Here is an 18,503-nt window from a genome sequence, read left to right as displayed (position 1 = left end):
CATGAAAACAAATAACTGGTGAATGAAAGGAAATTCTCATTATATTAATTTTGAAAATGATTTTTATGATTTATGATTTAATCACTAATTTTACAAATCTGTTTGATGGTTGGCCAATAATCAATCATTCATTTACCTTTCAATCTCTAAATAAATATTGAATCTTCTTAATGTAATCCTCTTTGCATGCCTGGTTAAACATATAATATTGAGAATCATTCTGTTTCTTGGTGAGTTACACCAAAACTCTCTCAGCTAGAATGGCCAGGTTAGGGTATATCTTAGGGTTACGGTCTTCCTCATATTCCAGCTGCATCAGTGTGACCCATTTATGATGCTCAGTTTGACTGTAAAGGGTAATCTCATCTCTGATGTTAATATCAGTTGAATGCTTACTTATTCTGTATCTTTTGCAAAGTTATTTGCTTTTTGTATTCTTCAGATTTTAATCAACTGTTTACGTGGGCTACAGAATATTCTGCAGGTGACAAAAGCAATGCCTATTGATCAGCTGGGACCTGTCCTTGCAGCAGTCAGGGTGAGTTGGTTATGATGTAATTCAATTTCATGCTCTAAAACTTTATAAATGATTCTTCAGTTGGGTGTTATGCATTATCATCAGTAGTGACCTTTGCCACCCACAACTCACCTTTGTAGTGACTTTTCTCTCAGACCTTGCTAAATACTTCAGGGATGATTTCAACAATACAATTTTGGGGATTCCATAGAATGAGTTGGGAATTTTTATCACGTGTTTTTTATTGGAATTTTAAATGAAATTAAATGGCTTCTACCCACCTATCCCTCGTCACTCATTATTTTTGTGGAAATTTGTTTTCTGATGTCCAATTATAGTAGATTGTGTTATGACTCTATGGTCACAAACTTAAATAACAGAAAAGAAGTAAACCCAACAAGTCTTGTAAAACTTAAGAAACGTTTTAAATTATTAAAGTGATAAATGAAAAATGTGAGAGGTACTTACAGTATAATTAATTGAATCCAAATTAGTCTTTATAAAGGTCTATGAAAGTCCTAAACAAATGAAAATTCCCTCATAATTTTCAATATTGGAAATGTACTTCTCCTCCAAGAACTGTGATGGCGCTGTCCAGAATTATTTCAAATAATTTATAACAGTTCCAGAATAATATTAGAGTCCAAATAATGAACACTTTCTAACACCATTGAAACAGTCCAAACAAATGTTTTTCCTCTTGAAAAATATCTAAGTATAACATAAAACACATCTGCAGACTTACATTGGGAACACAAAAAGTATGAATTACTCCAGAAATTGGAATGAATCTGAATGCTTACATACACCGTATATTGTGACAGTAGGTTCCAATAGACCCCATGTGACAACATATACACTATTGATTTATGACAAACTATGTTCACATGACCTCATGCAACCAATGCAATCCACAGAATTATAATGGAAACATTGATATCCCATCAGTTACTGAGAAAATATGCCATAGACACCATTTTAAGTATTATTATTATTATTACTAATTGTCAACACATATGTAAAATCTATATATAGATCATACGTAATTTGCATTTTAACAGAGCCAGATTACGTACACAATTTATAGCAAAGGATATTCAATACAGTTTACAACTATGAATAAAAATTATGAATATTAAATAAAATCATATACCAAAAGTTACAGAAAATATAGAAATAAATAACAATTAAAAAATTAATACTATAAGGGCTTGTGTATATAATGCATGCCAAAATGATATAAATTTTGTGTGTGTGATTTTAATTGTTCACATAGCTTTAACAATTTTTCAGTCATTTGCTACGATGACTGCAGTGTTGCAGTCTACAGTTATGTCCAGCACTGGGGCAGTATGCCACAGACATTTAGCATCATGTCCCACCCATTCACATTATCCTAACTCCAGACCAACCAGTCAGCACAGTAACCTCTTAATACTGAGCGGAAAGCAAGGCAGCTGCTAGTATCATTTTTATAAGTCTTTATGACTCAGTCAGGGTTCAAACCCATGACCGCCTGCATCCGTGGCATTTTTAGTTGAGATGCCTTCTTATATAGCATCATTAGTAGTAGTTACTGTTATTGTTGTGTTTTTGGTATAAAAGTAGCTTTCATTAATAACAAGTCCTTATTTATGAAACAAATTATCTGTTTTTCATTTAACATAATAAACATTTTAGGCTGCAGTATAATAATTTTGTTTGTTACAGGGATAAATATGCCATATGATCATATGGCATCATTGATTTTACATAAAATTAAAGTTCTGTTCTGTTTTAAATTATAGGAATCTTTGCAGATGCAAGCCAACAAACTAGAATACTGAAGACTATTAATTCCATTTTCAGTTTTGAAAAGCATGAAACAAAATGTCATGAGAAACATGATTTTGTTCATTAGAAGTAAAATAGTTGGAGAGTCATAGAGTGTTTCACACTAGACCAAGGAAGGGACACACATTCATCATTATGAAAATGGAGAATCTGTCTGCTTGCTTGTCAGCTTTTCAACAGTGCACATGTATTGGAAAAGCCAGAAACTTACACCATCCATGTCATTTTAACTAAACAAGCCCTTAAAGCATCATTCTCTTCGTCTTGTATTGAATTTGTTTAGGTCACTCAGATGTAGATAATGTCTCAGTGGATGTATCCAGGTCCATTACTAAAAACAAAGATCATCGTAGGTTTGAACAGAAGCCTTCTGGTATGGAAATGGTTGCTGAATAGGAGTGAAACCTTTTTTTAAGGCTGCCATTTTGTAATATAAGCAACTTTAATGGCATAATATAAAAAAGTGTTACTATTTTTAACTTCTGAAAGTATTTCATCAAAATTTTAATCATCTGGCATGAAAGCTGTAGTTTCAGTAGCTATTATGAACTTTTGTACACCAACTTCTTTCTAGTTTCGCTAATTTGGCCCTATTCTGGCTAGAGAGATGCAATTTCACCCAAACATTTGAGCTTATCTTGGAGCCTGACATATTATGATTAATTGCACTTAAAAGCAATGCCAAGTTGAATGGAACATGGTGTTATTGACAAAGACCACATTAAATATACAGACCTTAGTTGGATTATATTTAAAAGCAGGTGTTAGGGCATCAACTTAACACAAATGTAATTTTTTTAAAAAATCAGTTCTCGTTTTATTCCAAGGTTTATATTTCATTTTTAAGGGTTTTTTGTCCAAATTTAAAACAATTCTTATCTAAAACTTTTTGCTACCAACATGCAGTGTAACTTAAAGGAGTTACATGCAAATTTGTGTGAATTTCATTAATTATACTTGTTTCAAGTGATCCTTAATTTGATATAGGGTAATGTGTTTCTTTGGGATGTTATAGGAATGTCTCAAATTAGAAACTGCTTTTGGTTTTAAAATGCATATTTTCTGATCCAAATTCCATTCAATAATGGTGATAAATGATCCTTGAAAGAACAAAAAAGCAAGAAAAGACGTGAAAATTTTTGTTTGAAAAAGTATGCGAACCCATTGGTTAATGCTCTGTGCCACAACAAAACCTTTCCACATTTATATTCATTCATACCATGAAAGGTATTTTCGTCCACACAGTTGCATGACATATGAAATTCCATTAGTTCAGAAGTATGTGCATATTATCCACATTTTACAGTCTTTATATCAGGTATTTCAAAATATGGAACAATATTACAGATGATGTCATCTCATTTAAAGACTTTGATCTTTAAGATTTTTTCCAGTCACTTTATTAAACTGATTTCACAAATACCGTTAATGGATTTTCCATCTTCTTCTGGAAATCTTGACTAGAACTTGTTATTTACAGGTAAAGTAAAAATGATTACAAAATTCCAAGTTAGAAACATAATCGACTATCTTACTCATTTAGTTATGTCAGATTTGTTACACTGAGCTTCTTTCTGATAATTTTTCTTTTTGTTTTTACTCAGGCTTACATGTTTTACGGGTTATGCAACCAGATGCCTAGTGTGCCAGAGAGCCTTTATCCGGCTGCCTATGGGCAACTTGATGTGTTAAATCCACAGAAAGGAGATGAGAATACTGAAGCCATTGGGGAATCAAAGGGATCCAAAACTCAAGGTATGTTCTTGATTTTAATATGAAACCATTGCATCCCCTGTTAGAATCAAAATGTCTTGAAAAAAGATGTCTACTTCAGAAAATAAATACCTTTATAAATGTTGCATTTTTTGCATAATCCCCATCAGCTGGTATGCTCAGAGATTGTAATTGTCCTCAACAACAAAACCCCACTGTACACTGTTGATTTGTTTGCACATGTTTGTGTGAATAAATCCCATGAAATTGTTTGAATTTTTGTTTTGCAACTTGAATTATTTCCCCAAATTTTAGCTCTTGGTTCTTGAAAACTAATTATAATACAAACCCTTTAGTATTTAATTTTGTGTCTTGATATGTTGTCCATCAGGCAGAATATGTTATAACATGACATTTTATGTCCATCTGTCTACACCTGCTTTGTTCTGCACAACAACTCAAGTTCTCCATCACATACCATTTGCAATCTCTGTGGCTGGTTTGCACATTTGGTCTCATAAAGAAGACTGTTAATTTTGGGGTCAAAGGGTGAAAGGTCAAGGTCAGTGTGGCTGAAAGAAAACAGATGGTTTTGCACAATAACATTAGTTCTACATAACAGACCGAAACCAAACTTTGTGGATGGCTTGCGCTTGAGGTAAGGAAGAAGCATATTGATTATGAGGTTAAAAGGTCATAGGAAAAGAAAAATGGTTTCTGGAAAAAAATTGTTAGTTCTACTTCCCAGATATGGACTAAAGTTTGTTAATGGCCTTTTAATTCTAATGTAGATGGATAATAGGTTAGGGTCACAATTTACCCAAAATAATTTGTATTCTTAAACTTCCATAAGAAAGAAGCCTATTGATTTTGGAGTCAAAAAGTTACAGGTAAAGCTTGCTATGATTGAAAGGTTTTGCATAACTTTAGTTCCAGACTGTGTACCTCGACCTAGTTCTAGACCCTGTACCTTGACCTAAGATTTTGGATGGTTTGCACATAAAGTATGATAGAGGCCTATTGATTTGGGTCAAAAGGTCAAATGTTATAGTCAGTGTAACTTTCAGCTTTATATTATAAAATTTGTAATATCCTTGACCCAGCTTTGTAAATGGCTTACACAAGCCTATATATTTTCATGTCTAATAAACAAAAGTTATATGGTAGGTCTAATACGAAAAATGGTATCTGCACAGTTTTCAAAACCACACACCTTGAGATAAATGACCATGGTAAATGATGACATACTTGTGCCTACATAGATGACTGTTAAATATGGGACAGGTGTATAATGTGCCATTTACAGGACTCTTGCTAAACTAACTTAACTCTTGCTCTCAGGTACTTGTCCAAAAGAAAAATTGACTATATTTTCAGTTTAATTTGTATTGATAGAATAGGGATTGTGTTGTTATTACATTGTATTAACTTATCACTTTTTTCTCAAAATTTAGTTTCATTTGAATTATTTCTTTAGGTTTCATTGATTTATAGACCTAACCATCTGGTTACATTCATTAGGACTTCTTAAATGCAGGCGGTGTGAAAATACAATAGACTGTCGGTAACTGTTCCATCATTTGTTTTGGTACCTTCTAAACAAAGTCACAGCTATATTTTTGTTTTGATGTTATGCTCCATGCTTGTTTGCCTAGCAGGTCAGAAGAAAGGAAAGAAAAAGAGGAATAAGAAGACTGGTGTGAAAGGGGATTCAGACAGTGATCATTTGGTGTCACTTGATGAAGGGGCAGCACACTTAGTGACCTCACTTTCCTTGAAAACTAATGAAGACCCAGTATTCCAGCCTGCTTGGGCCAGGGTCAGCAGCTCAGATTCTGATTGGTCAGACACAGAGGGAGGTCAAGGGTCAAAGTTCAGGGCATACTGTACCAGAGTGAGGCAATCTTCCTTAGGTTGCCTTCATTGTATTATTAAAGTAAGTTATACCCCAGCATAACAATTGGTCATATTACAATGTGGCACTAAGGGCTGTTCCAGTAAAACATATATCCCCCCCTAGGGACGGCACTTCAAAAAAACTTCTGTAGGAGGTTGTGTTTCAAACTGTTTTAATTCTGACAGTGGAATGTTGGTTTGGAAAATCACTTCTTCTTTTGGGTTGTGTTAACAAAATGAGAAATCGCTGGTGGGGTTGTCAGAAAAAAATTGGTCTAACGTGAATAAAACGTTGGGTCAGAAGATGATACCAGTACACATGAGTGCACATAATTTGTACAAAATCATGTACTTTTAAAGCAGTGATACTCGTTCCACAAATTATGTCAATGTTGCAGATATAAAACATGCTTTGCGCAGTATGCAGTTTTTACTAAACTTTTAACTTTAAAAAGTGCATTTTGCGACGTAATTTGCGCTGCCAGTAGCGGTCTGTAACATCCAGATAGCTGGATACTTCGGTTCAACATGAATGGCTGTTAAACTAAATTTGATTAGTTCGTTCGGCCCTGGAACAAGCATTTTATGGTAGTTTTAACCTTATTTTCTTCACGGAAGTTTTACAAATGCGTGTTTTGAATAAGGGCCACACAGGACACCAAAATGGCTGAATCACGACAGGGTTTGTCTTCAGACGATGTTTTCAGTCAGCAAATACTGGCTGGTGATAGCTATGAGGACAATGAATTTCATGTATATCGGTCTTTTGAACATTGGGAAAATGTCACTGGAAATACCAGTGTGTGATTTTGAGCCCAAACTTGATGTTGAGTGCAAGTCCAATGTACGAGTTGGATGGACAATATGCCAGTTATATTTATTCAAGATACCTATGACTGAACAAGCAGACTATGGGAATGTTGGACTTAAAACCCTAATACAGCATTATGGTAGAGAAAAAATCTGGCATTAGAGGCAGCAACGCACTGATTCAAGGAAGTGAATGTTTGGCAGAGTTCATGTTAATGAAAACTCAGAGGTCTCAGAAATGCTTAATCACATGTATTTGGATGCCAATTTTTTATTGGGGATGCAGAAAATCACTTAGGCAAGAGTCCTCCATATACATGTAATAGGTGGGCAGCAAAATTCAAAGACTTGCCAGTTTTACTTCAGCCATTTTCTTAGTGGGAAAATGTGTTGATCAATTAGCTATGCTGATATTTACAATGACAGAATTTAGTGACTGAAAGCCCCCACCCCCATGTACATGTCACCATTATAAAATTACATCATAAGAACATGCTGCAATAGCTGGGCTGCAAGATTAAAGGCTTTGACTGGCACCTGGGTGGGAAAATCTACTGATATTTACAGTGCTTGAATTCAGAGGCAGAAAGACCCAGAGATATACATGTGGTCATTTATAACAGTACATCAAATAAACAACTTTAACTTTCATTATTGTGTTCATTTCCAAGTGTAGCAGAATAAGCAGTGCATGTGATCTCGGAATCATGACACGTTGAGACTTAGACTTTAGTGAGTATTTTGGGGTTCAGTGGCAAACTGACAAAGACTGTAACGAGATTCAGGAGAGTGCTAAAGTTGCTAGGACTGATAGTTTGGATGGGACAGTAGCCAAGTGTAAGAAAGTGTGTGATGCCTAGCTTAGTGCTTTGAATAAGACCTTCCTTGGATTGACAAAATTCAAACTCACTCTGATGGACAAACAAGAGCTATGTCATTGTTATAAAGAATGTAGAAATTAAACTCAATGGCAACCAATATTTCTTATAATTTGCATAGTTTTCTGGTAGGGGACTGCAACTTTTGCTGGTGGGACTCCTATTTTTACCAAAATGTGAGTCCTGGACTCCTAGTTTTAAAATACTAGTGAGACCTCTGGAAAACTTTTCTTTTTGGAACAGAGATATCCAAGAGAGAATACCCATGGGGCCATACCTATGAGATGTTGAAAATTGCACAACCCTAAAGAACAGTAACTTGTTCAAGCTAGTTATGCATATGCGTTTCAGACAGCAGGTAATGAAAGGAGTTCTCAGCACAGAATAGTATTCGTACACAGAGGAGGAGGATCATATTAAAATCAGAAACAATTAACAGATTAATGCTCATAGGGAATATCAGAGAATCCCCATACAACATAAGTACGTATGTGTAGATCTCTAGTTGGCAGAACCACTATGGCAGTAAAAGAATAACAAGACAAACTTTCATATCATGCAGATGTATGACCAAATGAAGTACATGCTCTCTATGTGCAAAAATTAAATGACATTAAACATAAGGGACTGACTGATCTGTGTAAACTCAAAGCAAGATGGATACAATTTGTCCTGTTTGTGTTCAGTTCTTCCTATGTATATTTTGATCATGGTGATATTTTCTGCAGACCTTTTGGCACTTAGTTCCAAGCCATCATTTGTTATTTTTATTACAAATTGGATTACTATTATCTAGTACACATTTTGAAGCAGTGTCATTAACTAATGATGAAATTGATGAAAATTTCTTGATGTCATTCTGATATGTGGATTCTTTACTACACTGCTATTCTGTTCATCCTGATTCCTTTTTTTTTACCATCTCCTTTAGTTTTACTGGTACCAGTATTTTTACTAAAATTGTTACTTCTATTTTCTTGCAATCTAAATATTTGTAATCATGTATTATTGTCAAAAGGTAAAATGTGCTTAGTTTGGTTGTAAAATCTAAAACTATTAATTAGCAAGGGACTAAAGTAAAAAGTGGGTCAACTTCATGTAGAAATTATTGCCATATTACAGTGTTGTTAGAAACAACAGAATAGTTGTACAAGATGTATTGTGCAAAGATGTATAACCAGCATTCATATTGTCACCACATATTGCATTTAAATAATAATAGCATTATTTCTGCATATTCCTATCAGTATTTTCCCAGTGGTATTAATTTTCTGATCTGATGTTGTTAGTTTCTTGTGCAATTTATACACATCAAGAATTCTCTCAGTATCAATAAAAAACAGTGTAATCTGCACCAAATTGAGTTGTTTGAGAAGAAATTCATGTTTTTAACTCTAAAATCACTGAAGCTATGAGTTCTAGCATTAAAGTCTCACACTAAATAACATTTTAAGCAGCCATGATAGTAACTTAGGATGCAACTGTACTAATTTAACCTTTGGTATATTCAGATCTTGAATGTGATGGAGGAACATGGATCCAAAGTAAACAAATCAGTTTTAGAACCTGTTCATTGACTTTGAATCAAGTATATAATCCGAGTCCAACTGAATTGTTAGAAATTTTTTAGTTCTTTTGACAACATTGTAATTAGCTGTCAAATATGGAGTAAGCCTATGGTCTTTCTGCCATCCCAACCAAGACCCCACCACAACCATGTGAACATGCCCAATGACATCACATTAATAATCGCTATTCAACTAGAGATGACACCTCTTTGAGTATTTTGTTTTCATTAGAGCCTTAACAGAGAGGAACAGTAAGAAAGAGTGACAGATATTTCAGTGTTAGGGAGATATTGAACAATGGCTATTCCTCCCTCCACTGCTTCCTCATCGGAGTTCACACACACACAAAAATCCTAAATCCTGGCAGCATCCCTGCAGGGGAGATAACTTGACTATTTTATTTGATTTTATTGGTCTCTGGTTATCCCACAGTATTTCTGTTACTTGAACATTATCTTACAGTGTGTCCAGTCAGCATGGTTGAAAAAGGCTTGAACCATTGAGAGTTGTTGAAGGACTCATATTACTACAGATATAAAAGAACGTGAACCATACTATAAATTAGTGAAGATAAAATAGAGTAGTTTTGGGTTTGACTACCCTGACTGGTTGATAATGAAAGTAAGATTTTAGTAAAAAAAGATTCTTTTGAGAGCTTGTCCTACTTGTAACTGAAAAAAGTGAGGGACACTGTTTTATTAACATAATTTCCATCCGTTTACAGACCTGAATTTGGAAGAATCTTTATTGAAATCAGCAGCTGACTCTTTGTTGCAGAATTGAAAGTGCACATTTCAAATTTTGTAGGGCCAGAAAATGGTACAGCTGTTATGATTTTCTTTTCACAAAACTGTCATCATAGATGTGTCTATACTGATACAAATTTGATCATGAGCAATCAAAATTTTAAGTTATTGAATTTTAATATCATGGTGTTTGCACAGGTTTACAGTTTGAACTGAATTAGTACAGCAAGTCCTGAATTCTTGAGTTTTGTGCAGAAACATGGAATCCAAGCAGAATACATCAAGAAAAGTAGAGGTTTTAAGTCTTGGATTTAGTCTTCCCTGTTGCATTTCACATTGATATGCATATTCACAGACAATAATTTTATTTCTTGTTTTGTCGATTCTGGTTGTTGCTTAATTCAAATGCATCATTGAAAAACATCGATGCATTCTCATACTTTGTTACAAATATTTATTATAGATGCACATCTCCAAATATCAGTGAATATAGCTTGAATAAGTTATAACAGTTCTAGCTGGAACAATGGACATTGTTAGAGAAACTTTAAGTGAGCTAAAATTTAAACTTTTTGGCAGCATATGATGCAGGATTGCTTAAAACTTCTCCATCTCATATGCTCACCATGAAAAATCCATGTGTACAAACTGATGATGACTTTTTGGTGACTGTCAGAAAGGCATAATTGATGATATTCAAAGGTCTACACAAATTACTAGTCAAAATTTATAAACTCATACAGCTGTGGCAAAAATGATGAACTTGTACCTTTGCTGCTGTTGCCACAGTTGATTAGTTGGTTGATTTAGTTTGGTTTGGGTTTTTTTTTGTTTGTTTTTTTAAAACAATATATTAGGTGGAGAAGAACCCCAAAAGACCACCAACCCAAATTGGTTGATCTGTGACAAAATCTCACTCTGAGAGATGTACAAGTGATGTAAAAGCAAGCACCTTAGTACACTTGGGCGCATGGAGCCTCTGTTGATTTGATGTTTGTCTCCACCAGCTGAAGTCATTTAGACATGAGATCTCGGGTTTCGGTGGATCATTATGGCCTCTACACCATTTTCAGATGAAGAGAATCTATATATGGCAGCCAGTTTTACTGCTGAAGAAAATCCAAGTCCTTTTGAGACACCAAACACCACTTATGTAGAAACACTGACCTTCCACAAGTAACTGGCAACATTCTCATTTACACATTGGAGGCAAATAATCACATGACAAGCATCTTGTGCCACTCAGCCATGGAAGCCCCTCAGATCTGTATCACAAGACAAGCATCTTATACCACTCTGCCATGAAAGCCCCTCAGGCCATAGGTATAAGTCTCATATGAAAGATTAGAAGTGGGAGATAGAACCTGTGACAACTGGATTGAAAGTGCAGAATGTTACTGCTAGGCCATCAGTGATGATGATGATGCTGTTGACAATACAGTTAACTGTAGTGACATTGATTTTACAAGTACTTTGCGAGAAATGATTCCCTGACTTTCATCCATTTTTAAAAAATCTAATTAATGATATAAAAATGTTTGACTTGCTATATTTCTTTTGTTTTTTTAAACTTTATATTAGTCTTGCAACAAGCATAAAAATAAGACATCAGTAACTGAAAAATATGTTCTTACAAGAAATGATATAGTGTTAAAGTAGGCAGCAATAATGCAACATCACTTCCACAGGCATTAATGTATTTTTTCTGACAAATCCTGTATTATAAGTTTGCCAAAACATTTATTGAAAAAATAATAACAAGAAATCATAGCATCTGACCACACATTTAAAGCAATACAAGATTTAACTATTATTCAAATCAAAAGCAGCATGCCTAAGAACAAAGAAAAATCGCAAGACATAGTGATCACTTTAGTAAACAAACAGTTTAATAAGGATACAAATTCATGATCTTTGTATTAGAATAGAAATCCCTATTATATAATCTGTATTCATGGACATTAAATTAGTATGTATTAAGGGACTGATCAATGACATATATAAATAATTAGCCACCATGAAAATTTGTGATTTCACAGTATCAGAGACATACATGGCTGACCGACAAACAAACAGAAAGACAAAAGATTGATTATGATGAATGAATACAAATACAAATATGCAGTAGATTATATCATTCATAAGAATTCAGTAGATTACCTCCAGCCAGCTGTCATTTAAATCACTTCTGTTTCCAACCCAATATTAAAATTGCTTCTACTGCCCACTAACTCATAGCCAGAAATTATGCTAAAAAATATGCTTCTATTGGGGGCAGTGTTTTTTTATTAAAACATATCTGATGGTGGATCATAATATTTTTGAATTGCTTCTGTTGTGGGTTGGTTGAATTTGAAAGTGACTTCCCCCCAGGTGGGTATACCTTTTACTGGAACAGCCCTAAAGAACAGTCTGTCTGCTTGTGGAAACATTTTGACATGGTGCGCATGTGCTTGTATCAGGTTGGCATAGCAATGAATTTTCCGATTCTAATACTGTACCATTCATTGATTTACAAAAATTACTACTCCCATGAGAAATTGTATATTTAATTCATATCAGTGAATACATAGATTTAAAATTACATGAAGCATACCACGTTTAAGGTTACTTAACGATGTATCTAGGTCTAAAAATATGTATAAAAACACATCAAGCATACAGTATTTAAAGGAGACTAGAAATCAAAATTTTCCTTCTACGTATGTAATTCTCTACAGATTTTAATTCGACTGACATGTTTATAAATTAAATATCGTAAGCGGGTAGTGATTTTATTGCATGGAAGATACCACGATTCCGTAAATTGCCGAGTTTTTCCGAGTTTTAATGAGACGACAGATCACGTGGTACCGTGACGCAATACTAGCCAGTCCTCGAATACAAACATAAACATTGGCGAGCGAGGCAGACGGAAGGAGACCACATTTGGGTTGCACATTCAAAACTTGAATCTGCAGTCTGATATAATAGTTTATGTACTGTACTGGTCAGTGTTAAAAGAATTTGTTTAGGCACAGGCCCCGGGCAGGTGACTTAAATAAACTCAAGCCCTGACTGAAATTCCACAAGCCCGGACAGTTCATACCTGTCAACTCTCAAGCCGGGAGAAAAACCTCCTGATTTTGGGGGTATTTCCTCATCTACATCTCGATCTCGTAATATCTCTAAATTTTTCGCAGCGAAGTCCCGATAATTACATTATGTCTGTCAATTTTCATTTGTCAGAAGAAGAAAAAACCAACCCCAAACCGTTTATAAATAGATATAACGTATGCAATCCACAGTCTAAGCTGCCACACTGCAGACATCGTTGTGATATGACTGAAAAATTGTTAAAGCTACGTTAAAAATTCAAATCACACGCACACACGTCTAAATCCGGCACTGGACGAAATAATTAATATCACACATTTTTTTTCTTTTTTTTTTCTTCTTCAGTAAATAGAACGTGAAAATTAAACATTATTCAAGTAAATTTCAGATGTTTTTAAACAACTACAACAGTACTATAGTATAACAAAATTAAAAGAATACAATTGTCACCAATTAGCTTAAATGAATGATCACTGTGAAATTTTCTCTGCAAACAAAAATCGCATCTCCATTTCCGCCAAAGAAACTCGGCCAGTTAACACATGACATTCCTCGACCGTATATGTAAAGTTTAATTACCATAATTAAATTAAAAGGAATAAAACAAAATATACCATGCAGTATATGTGGCCCTAAAGAACTAATTCTGAATAAATATTTTGTTCAGCAAACAGTGTTACATGCATTAAGACTTAAACCTGAAGTCCATGGCATCGTAAGTAACAACAAAATAGGCATCGTTTATTTTGGCAATCAATTGCTGGTGCTTACACACACACACACTGTCGAACAGGGTTTCTTTGAAGTATGTCCGAAGGGCAGTCCTTTTCACAAGATCAATGCAAGGATGGAATATGTTCATCAGTCACATCGGCTTTATTGTGATGTGATGTGATTTTGATTTTTAACGTAGCTTTAACAATTTTTCAGTCATATCGCTACGATGTCTGCAATGTGGCAGTTTATAGTGATGTCTAGCACTGGGGCATCATGCCGCAGACATGTAGCATGATGTCCCACCCAGTCACATTATCCTGACACCAGGCCGACCAGTCCTAACACTAACCTCTTAATGCTGAACGCCAAGCGAGGCAGCTGTTAGTACCATTTTAAAAGTCTTTCGTATGACTCGGCCGGGGATCGAACCCACGACCTCCCGCATCCGAGGCGGACGCTCTAACCATTAGGCCACCGGAACGGTCACATCGGCTTTATTGTTTGCGTACTTAAATCAAAACTTTAGCTATTTTGCAATTTAGCCAGAGCTGACCAGAATATGCAAAATGGGCTTGTCCTGGGGGAATAATAAGGCGTATCACATGGAGAAAAGGTACGTCCCATGGGCGCTCGCACATTGGGGCAAGGGGTTGGGTCAATAGTCCCCCCCCCAGTTTCTATTGTCAGCCATTTAATGTGAAACTTTGACCTCTTTTCTTTTAATCGCTGTTATTTAAACTGCCCAAGGAATAATTTTATATCAGTTCCAATCATTACAGATTACCGTTTATGCATACTACATGTATACAATGATTTTTTTTAAAAATTTGTAATTTTTATAAGATTACTGAAAATTGTGTTTTCTCGAAACACGACAGGTTTAGAATATTATTTTTGGCAAAGCCTCCATTTGATTAAAATCAAATCTAAATTTCACCTTGGACAGTATTGATTTGATTTAGATTGTGCCATGTTAAGGCATGCATGTCAACATCTTGAAAATACATTTACTAATTTCACCAGCGCGATCAAAGTTTCCTCAGGCAAACAATTTTTGTTTCGACAAGCCTGACGGGCACCTCATTTTGAATACAGGATGGGCCGGAACTAAAACCAGAGGGACCCAGGGTGTCGGGCTATCCGATTTATTTTTAGCACTGCTGGTGTAGATAAAAAATCTGTGAATTGATTGTTGCATTTTGTGGTCACTTACTCGGCCTTCTGCCTATTTTCGTAACTCGCACGTTCAACACTTTTCCCAGGATTTAAAATATTCAACGTTATGTCTGGAACAGAGCCAACTTTTTGTCTAAGCCTAGCGTTTGCGTATCCTTGAGCTGCCATTTTTTCAGAATCCCTCTCGTAACAGTTCTTTGAGAAATGTAACGAGCACATAGGGCTGTATGGTGTTGCTTTGAAATCGACTCGTCTGTAATAATGTATCCATTCTTTCAGTATGCCTTTATCTTTCGGAAAAGAAAAAAAAATGTTGTCCACTGGCTTTTCTTAATGTTTTATTACACCCGTAAGCAACGCAAAACGGTATTGTCTTTTACTCTGGCAACTCCCACTTGGGCTGCTGGAGTCGCTACTATGACGTCACATCCCGAAAGTAACCGAATAGGCGCGGAAATTTTGCATACGAGGTCACGGAAATTCAGCTCCTAGAAGAGAGGCCAATATTTTAATATTGGCATTTCGGTCGCAGATGATACTTCAGAATAAGGTTTACTGCTATAGTACCTTTATTATTATCCAATATTTCCATTGGTTTCTGGTCTCCTTTAAGGTAATTTAACCATGTATCTAGATTTTCCAAGGCTCTGTTTACGTATCTCAGTTGACAAGCTGTTGTGTGAAAGGATTGCTCACTGTGAGCTACCTCTCTCAACTTTTCAGTTTTGCCACCTAGCACGATTTACAGGCAACTTGTACTGACTAATGTTAGCCAATCACTCTATCTATTAAATGCAACCCTGTTATCAATGGAAATAACCTGGATTGTAACCTCTGAGGAAAATAAATTAGACCCAAGAGTTATTACCTCAGAAGGATATAAATAATACTCAAGTGTTCTTAACTATGAGGGAAACAAATTAGACCCAAGAGTTGTTACCTCAGAGGAAAAGAAATTAAACCCAAGAGCCATTACACTGGAGGGAAATAAATTAGACCCAAATGTTTTTACCTTCACTGATTTTTTTACAGCCTGTGTTGTGCTTCAATCAAAACAAAATCATTTCAGTAAACAAAGATGACCGAATATTCAAGTATTCCCTAAACATAATCTCAACTGTTTTCTTTAAAAATTGACAGTATGATATGCTATTTAGTTTTATTGCAGATTTTACAAGCTGCATTATTTTGGCATTGTTATAGTTTAGTGATACAACATTGAGTTTAAATCTGTACCGAATGCTAATAGGAGAAATCAGCTTGTATCTTACTACAGTTGTGTCTCTCTGTAACGCAAATGGGTAGTTGGTATTTTTATAGGTTTCTTGTTATATTTTAAAATTTATATGTAAATTCTTGTTATTTGTAAATTGGGCATTGGTAATGCAGGGCCACCATCTGTTCAGGGTTTATCTACCTTTTTACAGTCAGTATCATTGGGCAGTGGTAATGCCAGGTTACATTATGGTCAGGCAGGGGTTATGTACCATTTTTCAGTCAACATTATTTTGCAACAATAAATAAACAGCCTTGTTGCTAAAATGTGTGTTTGTCTGAGATAGATTGGTGGGAAAGGTAGATAGAAAGTCTGTGTTGAGTCCACTTCAGAAGGTAAGCAAGACACATCACTTATCGGACAACACCATCATCATCAACATCATTGTAAACACTTTTGCTAAGAATTTGGTTTAAATTTTTTTAAAAATAATTTGGACTTGATATGCAGGTCCAGGCCTTCCTTCCATGAACTGTAAAGTACAAAGTGTAATTTGAATGCCTGTTCTTCTGCATGCATTAATCATACATTTTAGAAATTTATTTTATTTTTTAGACAACAGACAAGAAGTTGGTGTTTGGTTACTGGTCATCCTTCATACCAGACTCACCACATACTAGCAGCTCCTCTGAACAACAGTCTCTTTTTACCATAATTATGAAGGATGCTGCCCCTAAGGTGAGTTATTACCACTTTTGTAGTAATAATATTAATAATAATAGGAATTATTGTCATATCTGTTTTCATACTGTTATTATTTGTATCATCACCATCACCAAGACTGCCAGTATTATCATCATCACCACCATCATTTAGGATGGATGAAAAGCAACTGTACATATGGTATAGTCTTGTCTGTGTGTCCTTCAATCTGGAATCAGTGTTTAGGTTAGGGTTTGCATTTAGTTCAGTATCTCATAAACCATTTTACTGGAGATCAAGTTATGGAACTTGGAATGTAGATGCATAATGAAGAGTATTATTCATGTCAGTCAAAGTATGTCACTGTGGCCTGTAATTCATATTTGAGTGACCTGTATTAACATGTGCATTTAGCTCAGTTTTTTAGACACCATTGCCTGCAGATAGAGTCATTTGACTAGAAACTTTTGGAATGTATATGCATTATGAGGACTGCTATCACTTTCAGTCAAAACTGTGTCACTGTGACCTGTATTTCATGCTCCAGTGACCTAAGTTAACATTTGCATTTAGGCTTTATTTTAGATCAATTTCTGAGATATTATTGCTGCAGAATCATATAATTTGATGCATCAAAGCAGCAAAAGGAGTACTGCACCATTTAGACACAATAATGATTTTCACTAGTGCCATTCTAGCATTGGGGTTTTCAAGAATTTTATTCGCAGAAATGCAGTTATCATCATCATTATCTTGACTATTAAGAATCATTATAATCATCATCAGCAGCATGATGGTTAAGAAAAATTAAATTGTCTATTTCCATCGAAATGTTTACTGTTGAGAGTTGTATTTCTAATGCTTAAAAATTTATTTTCTTAAAGTAGCATTTTTAAGTAAATTTCAGATTTATTTCTGTTACATCAAATATACTGTCATCTTAAGAAAATTATAATTGATTGAAAAATGCAAAACAGAAAAACAGTGGTGTTTATATGCTGTTATGAACACATGATGAGTTTAATACAGTGTTTTATTTGGTTGTGAAATGTGATAATCAGTGGACACAAAGCAAAGGGTAGTATATATTACAGAGTTCAGTAAAATTGTGTATAAATTAAAACGTATGTCTATTATAGATAAAGTACTTTCACATTGATTAAAATATGAGCATAGTACATTATTTTGCATAGCTGCAAACTCTGGGAGGTATATACTATGTTGTATTGGTGTTACCTATTTAGCTAGTCGGAATTGAGAAAGCAATAAAACAGATTTTAGAATGTTACATGTACTGTAGTAATGAACCTTTTCCCAAATGCTTGAGTTTTGTCAAGCAAGCCTTGGCTGAAGCTTGACATGGTGATAACTTTGGCATCCATGTGCTGAAAAATGGCGTTAAACCCTACAACAACAACAGTATGTCAGTAGATGAGCCCTTACATTAAACCACATGTCAACACCCTGCTCAGTGACCTCAGATTAACTTCAAAGATTATGGTTTCTTAGATCAAGCTCAGTGTTAAAGTTTTTTGCTTTCTAACTAAATTAATGGCAAGCTCATTAACAATGGGGTCTCTTGTTTTGAAGTTTAAACCTTTTTGCATTGATTGTTCTGGCAACGTCCTCAAATGT

The 18,503-nt window shown here is 34.9% G+C and overlaps 1 protein-coding gene across 3 annotated transcripts in view; it reads left to right on the top strand.

Moving 5' to 3' along the window:
* LOC149777426 (HEAT repeat-containing protein 6-like) overlaps window positions 1–18,503 on the top strand; it is a 76,287-nt gene that overhangs the window by 11,238 nt on the left and 46,546 nt on the right. For 2 of the 3 annotated variants that reach the window (XR_016416178.1, XM_089942047.1), the window contains exons 6-9: window positions 443–538; window positions 3,955–4,105; window positions 5,719–5,999; window positions 16,782–16,904. Coding sequence is in view for 2 of the 3 variants with exons in the window: in XM_089942047.1 (XP_089798173.1) it covers window positions 443–538; window positions 3,955–4,105; window positions 5,719–5,999; window positions 16,782–16,904 (651 nt within the window). In the remaining variant the exon portion in view is untranslated. The remainder of the gene's footprint in view (window positions 1–442; window positions 539–3,954; window positions 4,106–5,718; window positions 6,000–16,781; window positions 16,905–18,503) is intronic. The other variant, XM_089942048.1, reaches the window with a different exon arrangement.

This window comes from Sinohyriopsis cumingii, chromosome 18 (genome assembly GCF_028554795.1).
Source record: "Sinohyriopsis cumingii isolate HCF-2022 chromosome 18, ASM2855479v2, whole genome shotgun sequence".
Classification (NCBI taxonomy): domain Eukaryota; kingdom Metazoa; phylum Mollusca; class Bivalvia; order Unionida; family Unionidae; genus Sinohyriopsis; species Sinohyriopsis cumingii.
Note: the sequence above shows the minus strand (reverse complement) of the source record. Positions and strands in the feature narration are given on the sequence as shown.